We start from the raw sequence: 8221 nt of genomic DNA on the forward strand, positions 1-8221 counted from the left end.
CGGACAGGTTTATCACACCATGGCTGACGTACTGAGACAAACAAGCATTCACTCTCACTCTTATGAGCAATTACAGGGTTATTGAAATTATAACTGCACGTCTTTGGCCTCGAGGAGGAAGGAAGCGTGTCCAGAGAAAATCACATGAGGGGAGAAAGTTCAAACCCAGAAACTTGACTAAACAAACGACTAAAACAATTAATCAATTGTCAGAATAGCAGTCGATTTCTTCTCTGTTGATAAACTAATTGATTGTTCAGCTAGTTCTTTACCACGTGTCAGTTTATTCTCAGGTACGGAGCTAAATCGCTGTTAGCACCTGCTCAGAGTCCTGCTGTCAACAGGCAGCAAATTACAAATGTGAAATCTGTTCCCAGCTCACTTTATGATACAGTATAATATAAACCACTGTTGTCCCATTGTTGCCAAGTGTCCAGTGAAAGAAACAATAAACCATTCAAATAGATGGTTTATATATCCACAGGCCCACTTTTCAAATATCACTTTAATACTGTTAGCGACGTACATATTTGTTTTCTGTTGACGGAATGATTGAAAAATTGTTGGCGGAGTTTGTGCCAACGTTAACAGGTTTTCATGTTCTGGCAGAGTCATGATTGTTTTTTGGATGTAGCCCTCAGTCGTTTCACTTTGTCAACCACTGACATAATTAATTTCTAAATGACTGAATTAAGCCACAGCTGATAAATAAATGCATTTATGTGGAGCTTGTGGCCTTTGCGTGTGAGCCAGTTCCCGTTTTAAACACCAGACCCCTCTGAGTCCCTGCCCATCTATCTTTGTTCTCACACCACCCTGTGAGTGTGTGTGTGTGTGTGTGTTGGATTTCTATGGGATTAATGGCCACATGACAACACTGGGCCGGCCGCCTGGTGAGTCCTTTCATTTGGCTTCACTCGCAGAGTCCGTGTGTGTGTGTGTGTGTGTGAGCTGTCCAACAGTTTACAGAGAGCTGGAGGCATCCAAAACTTCATTCCCGCGGATCTGTAAATGAAGTCTATGCTGGAGAGACCGGGAGCTCGCTTGTGATGGAGCGGGACGTCACCAGTTTATCAGGAGAGGACTATTTTGAGGGGAAGCTGTGCTCAGACGCAGAATCCCTGAGTCAAGGGGACAAAGACTATGATGACATCTTGGAGCTCAATCAGTTTGACGGACTGCCGTACTCCTCTAGGTTTTACAAACTGCTGAAGGAAAGAAAAGAGCTGCCAGTGTGGAAGGCAAAATCTGAATTCATGGACACTCTGGCCAAGGGACGGTTTGTCGTTGTCAGTGGATCCGCTAAAAGTGGGAGAAGCTCTCAAGTGAGTACTGCGGCAAATGTATCACATTTCCTTCATGCGTCAGCGGACTGAGATATCCAAACTCTTATTCTGAAACAGATTCCCCAGTGGTGTGCCGAGTTCTGCCTGTCAGCCCGGTTCCAGCACGGCATGGTGGTGTGCACCCAGGTCGACACGCAGCAGGCCGTAGATCTGGCCTTGAGGGTGGCGGATGAGATGGACGTCAACATTGGTCACGAAGTGGGCTACAGCATCCCTTTGGAAACGTGCTGCACCAACGACTCCGTCCTCAGGTACGTTTACAGCAGCTCTTCCTACTTTCTCCCCTGCAGCAATGCCTCGTCACATCACACCACAGCTAAATCGCCCCCCCCCCCGCCGCTTTTCTCATTCTCAATGGGAGGAGGGAACAAAAGGCTTGAGGGGGTGGGGGGGGCTCCTCTTTTCAAGGGGCCCCTCCACAGCTGCCGGGTTCCCTGTGTGCACATATGTCACTCTCCCTCATCTGGGTCCCTCCATAAGTCAGCTGGGGGAAAAAAGAAACTCGGCACATCGAGGGGGGGGAGAAAAGATAAACAGGCATCAGCCAAGTGCGAAAGGATCCACTCCCCAGACTAATTATCAGAGTAAATTACACTAATGGGGGCAAAGCTGAAGTGTAGACAAAGTGTCTTTCATTAAGATGCCATTCTGAGGAGCGCTGAATGGATTTCCTCAATATATCGCTCAGCTGTTCCAGCCGAGAGGCTTCCAATCAAAACAAACCTGCTGATTTATTCCAGGCATTAATGAATTTGGATATACGAATTGTTTGATCACCCACCTCAGGTACTGCACTGATGACATGCTGCTGAGAGAGATGATGTCGGACCCTTTGCTGGAGCACTACGGCGTGGTGGTCGTGGACCAGGCCCACCAGAGGACCGTGGCCACCGACGTGCTGCAGGGCCTGCTGAAGGACGTCGCCCTGCAGAGGCCGGAGCTCCGCGTGGTCCTCCTCACCTCGGACGAGCCCGGCCCCAAGCAGCTGGCCCACTTCACCGGGTCGGCCGCGCCTCTGATCCGCCTGGAGAGCCCCGGGGCAGGGGAGGTGGTGTACAGCAGCACAGGTGACGGCTACTTCTGCTCCGCTCTGCGTCTGGTGCTGGAGATCCACCGGTGTGAGGGGGAGGGAGATGTGGTGGTGTTTCTGGTGACGGCACAGGTAAGAAGCAGCACCACATGATGGATGTAACAATCTGTGGATATGTCTTTTCCTGACTTTACTCTTTGTTTACTCTCCACCAGGAGATAGATCTGGCTCATGACATCCTGAGCCATGAGGGGCAAAGCTCACCCCCTGACCTGGGTGAGCTCCTGCCTGTTGCTGTGCACCCCGGTCAGCCTGGGAATCTGCCACTCGAGGGGGAGGAGGAGACAGGTCGCACCCGCAGAGTCTTCCTCACATCCAGCCCGAACGAGGACTTCTTCTGGGCTGTTAGCTCCATAAGATTTGTCATTGATGCCGGGCTTGAGAAACGATTTGTAAGTTAGTCCTTATGTGTTGTCATTTGAATAAGAGTTAAAGTATTTTCATAAAGATCAGGCACTTGATGTTCGTGTAGATTTGTTTATATATTTGGTTAAATCTCTCTTAGTCTCATAGTTGAAGAAGTATTCAGATACTTTACTCAAGTAGAGCGGATAAGAGAAAATCTCACATCCAAAGTTTTACAGTGCATTCAAAAAGTATTCAGAGCATTAAGAGGATCTGCGGAGAAGAATGTCCCCAAATCCAGATGTTTCCATTAAGAGCTGAGTGAAGCTTATGTCAATATGATTCTTCAGTTTTTCCTTTTTAATGAATTTGCTAAAAAAAAAAAATTCCTTCGACTTTGTTATTATGGGCTGTTGAATGTGGAATGATGAGGCAAATATTATTTAAACTACTTAAGCATCAGGCTGCAACTTAACAAAATTTGAAAAAGGGTTATTATCAACTAAATCTATTGAAAGTACCACCTCTGACTATCATATATTATATATATTGTTTTATGTATTTCATTTATTGCTGATGCATTTATATGTAAGTTGAAATTTAATTTTGCTAAAGAAGACAGAAGTTACCTGAAAAATCAGATACATGTTGTTTTTAGTGGGTGTGCTCAGTTCTATTCGACATCTGTAGCTCAGTGTGATGCTGTTGCAGGTTTATAACCCCAGGATCAGAACAAACTCGGTCATCACTCAGCCAATCAGCACGGGTCAGGCCGAGAGCCGCAAACAGCTCGCGGGTCCAACAGGTGAGAAAATAGACTTTTAAATCTCTTGCTGCCAATTCTCTGCTGACACCTTGTCTGAAAATGAGCTCTCTGTCCTGCAGGCAAGTGTTTCTGTCTGTACCCAGAGGACAGACAGCTTCCTGCGGAGGCACGACCACATATCATGGAGTCTGACATCACCTCCACTGTGCTCTTCCTCAAGAGGATGGAGATCGCTGGGCTGGGCCACTGCGACTTCATCGACAGGCCGGGTGAGATTTATATAAAGTGATGAGAGACATACAGAGGGAATATTCTTTAAGTCCCTGTCCTCGGAGACGATGACACCAATGGTTCAGTCAGTCGGTTCCCTGTTGTTGCACTGGACAGCAACTTGTTCTTATTGGAGGGCAGCGAGCCGTGCCTCAGCTGAACTGACAGCTCCTGTTCCACGAGCATCGTTTCAGAGCTGACCTGCTTCTGCGTTCCTTTGTTTCTGCGGATTTATTCATCCACACTAACTCAAACCCACAGACACACAGTGAACCTCACATTAGTTGATTAGAGTGTAGTCACAGGGCTGGTGTGTGGAGGGGGACATGGTGGATTTCTTTCGTCCAGGCCTCATTTTCTTTCTTCGTGAGTTCATCGGAAAAAACATGTTTATTGGATAGAAAATCCCTTGTGTACCACGAAAGACTTAATTTTGCATAGTGATGCATTTCAGATATTGGTGGGGATTATAAAATCCTAATCTGCTGCTGCTGCCTTTTCATTGCGAGTGTACACACTAGGGTGCCAGTATACTTGAATTGTCCCAGTGGGTCACTGCTTTGGATTAGAGTTTAGACAGCATGGCAACAGACAAATAATCCCTCACAGATTTACTCAAAATGTATTTGCATGAATAAATAATCTCCTAGTTTAGATACAAATACATTCATAAAGACATGTACCTGGTTCTCTGCTGGATTTGGTTCAGATCCTGGAGGCCTGATGCAGGCTTTGGAGGAGCTGGACTACCTGGCAGCTCTGGACAATGATGGCAACCTGTCTGAGATGGGCATCATCATGTCCGAGTTCCCCTTGAAGCCCCAAATGGCCAAGACTCTGCTCGCCTCCTGTGAGTTTGACTGTGTCCGCGAGGTGGTCATCATCGCTGCTATGCTAGCAGGTAACACGTGCAGACGCAAAGCCAAGTTTTCTGTTGTACTTTTATCAAAAAACTGTGAATTCTAAACGTCATGCTTGATTTTTCAGCACCTTCTTGCTTCGTGGTTCCCTCCGCGGATCTGAAGCCAGAAGCGAACCAGTGCCACTTGAAGTTCCAGCACCCGGAGGGAGACCACTTCACGCTCATCAATATCTTCAAGGCCTTTAAAAGGTCTCAGCAGGATCCACGTGAGTTTACATAGTTAAGAGAGTATCATCTGCATAGAAACACACAAAACAGAGATCAGCGAGAAAATAAAGATCATTGTAGCAAAACAAGCTTCTTGGCCTTAAGCAATGTAATTATAGTTTTTTTTGCAATAACCACAACATATTATTCTGAAAATAATACTGGACATTTCCCTGTGTGGCTCTAGACTGTAGCGTTGAGAAGTGGTGTCAGGATTCCTTCCTGAACCACACATCTCTGTTGATGGCTGACGCTCTTCGCGTGGAGCTCATCGACACTCTGAAGAGGATCGAGCTGCCCGTCTCGCTGCCGGCGTTCGGTTCCCGAAGAAACACCTTCAATGTGAAGAGAGCCCTGCTGGCAGGTTTCTTCATGCAGGTCAGAGAACAAAACTTTACTGTGCCACTCTTCCACTGACAGTTCAGCTCTTTTAACTGAAACTTCGGTTTCAGTTTCAAACTTCGGTATTGAATCGAGTCAACTCTCACTTCAACTACTTTCATCTCTCACCCATCCAGAGACATGTCAACTGACACTTCAACTACGTTAGTCTCTAACCTCCACTTATACAATTACAGGAAATATCAATTACAATTAATACACAATTATCTTTAATTACTATCAGTTCTTACTCTTCAACTGACAACTGACATCTTCCACTTTCCCTGAAACCTTCAGCTCAATTTATCAAGTACACTCCCGCTGCTCTCAGTGCTCGAACCTTGACTTAGCCTTAACCGCACATACACTTCAGCAGGTACTTTAACTTCACTCAGCAATTGTATCTGCTACTCCAGCTTCTCTCAGTATTTGTATTTATATTTCACCTCAACTATTTCCAACGTTTTAAGTATATTGCTTCAGAGAATTTAGCCTTTTCTTGTCGTCTATTATGTTTTGGCTTTTTTCACATTTTCAAGGCGATATCAAAAAGTATGACTCTACAGCATTTTAGATGCTCCTGTCTGTTTTTGCTTTTTTTAAAGTATTCTTAGGTTGTTGGAATCCATCTGACTGTGTGTGGGTGTGTTTTCCCTCAGGTGGCGCGGGATGTCGATGGATCAGGGAACTACTTCATTATGACCCATAAGCACGTAGCCCAGATTCATCCTCTGTCTGGATACGGAGCCAAGAACCCCAAGCTGGGCCTGCCTGACTGGGTGCTGTTCCATGAGCACTCCTTCTCCGAGGACAACTGCCTCCGCACCGCCACCCACATTACACCTGAGGAGTAAGTCTCAGCCTTGGTAACGCTTTGTTCAAGTTGTGCACTTGTTTGCATTCATGTGTCTGATCAAACAGTTTTGTTATCTAGACTTCAGTGTCCAGTTGACCACCCTCGTGTCTTCAGATTTAATCAGTCTCAATTGAGCAGGGACTAGTCAGGCTGGTTGTGGAGGGAGGAATCCTAATCCCTGTTCTCTAGTATTCTCTGGGTTGGAGAGGGGATTACGGATTGCACAGATGCCTGGGAATGTGAAGCTGCAGCTTAATGGAGGAGGAGAAAGCCCCGCTTGTCATGCTCTCTTAGGCTCCACATCATCAAAATGTGTGAATCAATAGCATCAGAAGAGGACAGACCCCTTGAATTCAACCAAGCTGCACCAAACTGCTCACACTCATAAATATCAGTCTTCTTAATATGCCTGACTTGAAATATCTGCAGCAAAATTGATGAAAATGTCAAAAAAATTGAATCCTGGATCCACCCCTTTTTCCGGTTTCTTTCTTTTGCGTAATCCAGCTGACACAAACACAACCGCCTCTGACACACTTTTAAACTTTGTCTTCTCTCCTGCCAGGTTCATTCAAATGGCACCGCAGTATTTCTTCTACAACCTGCCGCCCAGCGAGAGCAAAGACATCCTGCAGAACATTTTGAACCATTCTCATTACCAAGAGGAGACACCTTCACCCTCCCAGGAGACACCGCAAGAGGACCGGACCAGTGACCGCTGTGTTGTACAGTGACGGACCGAACCACTGCTCCCAGGGGTGGTGATGAAAGAACCTGTATTACCAGTAACCAGTTATTGCACTACACCGAATAGAATCACATTGCCTGGGTAGTTGTTGAGTCAATCGTATACTTTCATTAGATCTTTTTTGTAGTTTCATCTTTGCACCGCCGTTTTGTCACAATATCATGTTATATATATTTTTCTTTGCCAGTTACACAAAGTTCTTATGTTGCTTTCTTTAGCATCTGTTTATATGTTTGTATTTAAATCATATTCAACAGAACAATCTCTTAACAGAATTTCTAATAATAATTTTCTCATACTTAAAATGTTAAACTTATTATTTATTGTACTCCGATGTGGTTTCCATTTGAGTTATTCTGTTGCTCCACATCTTCCCCTCAGTCACTGTCCATTGGTCAGTCACCCTCAGCAGTGGTCCAGCCTGATTAATGAGGTTCAGGGACAGTTTGCGTCCCCCTGCAGCTCCATCTGGTGTCGATACAGCTCGGTAACTGCAGGGTGACCCAGTTCACTGACACTGTATTAAAAACATCATGTCCTCTCCTCTGTGCAGCAGGAGCCGCTGCCAGGACCCACTTAAAATCATCACTCTGAAAAGCTTTTTTCAAGGCAAAGCAGCTGTGCACAGTACGTGTTGACATTGTTTAAATATCCGGATAAATAAACTGAAATAACGGCCCAGCGAGTTAGATTGCACTTTGTTTGTTATCCAAAAATCTGAATAAAACTCCTCCACTGAAGCTTGATCTGATGTGTCGTATTAGCCCGAGAGCACATTAGTATTCTGTGATGCTTCTGAAGAAACATTTAGAAACTATGTTAAGATCTGTGTTAACATCCAGCTTGACAGATCCAATCACAAGTGGACAGCTCTACGCTATTGTGTTATGTCAGTCAGGACCACTTCACTCTGTTCTGGGGCCTCCCTGCTCTTCCAGGTACATACGTGGAAAAGCCTACGCACCTCTCCGTCCTTCCAAAGCTTAAGGCAGGGAGAGCAGCAGCTTTTACTTTAAAAGTAAAATTAAAATGTGCCCTGAATGCGTCTCCTGTGACCACTTCCCTGCTCTTTATACAAATAAACACACTCGTCATTTCTGTTCGCCAAGACCAAATGATGTTACTTATGAATTTACTGATGTGTCTGATGATAATATTTGTGTGCGTGTGTGTGAAAGAGAGAAAGTGAGCAGGAAGGGCTGACTGAATTAATCAATGAATGCGCAGCTCTGCTATGAAGATTTTAACCCTTTTAAGAAAAGTACAAATCAATATATTGACACTGAGATG

At 45.3% G+C, this 8221-nt stretch overlaps 1 protein-coding gene across 1 annotated transcript; it reads left to right on the forward strand.

Annotated features, from left to right (window-relative positions):
- Positions 1–811: 811 nt before the first annotated feature.
- Positions 812–8033, forward strand: dhx32b (DEAH (Asp-Glu-Ala-His) box polypeptide 32b). The gene is made up of 11 exons (XM_035172313.2): positions 812–1325; positions 1404–1597; positions 2133–2508; positions 2592–2828; positions 3493–3586; positions 3667–3816; positions 4527–4718; positions 4805–4945; positions 5134–5324; positions 5987–6177; positions 6749–8033. The coding sequence occupies exons 1-11, from the start codon at positions 1050–1052 to the stop codon at positions 6915–6917; spliced, it is 2211 nt and encodes a 736-aa protein (XP_035028204.1). The 5' UTR covers positions 812–1049; the 3' UTR covers positions 6918–8033.
- Positions 8034–8221: the final 188 nt, after the last annotated feature.

The sequence above is a fragment of the Hippoglossus stenolepis genome, chromosome 12, assembly GCF_022539355.2.
Source record: "Hippoglossus stenolepis isolate QCI-W04-F060 chromosome 12, HSTE1.2, whole genome shotgun sequence".
NCBI classification, from domain to species: domain Eukaryota; kingdom Metazoa; phylum Chordata; class Actinopteri; order Pleuronectiformes; family Pleuronectidae; genus Hippoglossus; species Hippoglossus stenolepis.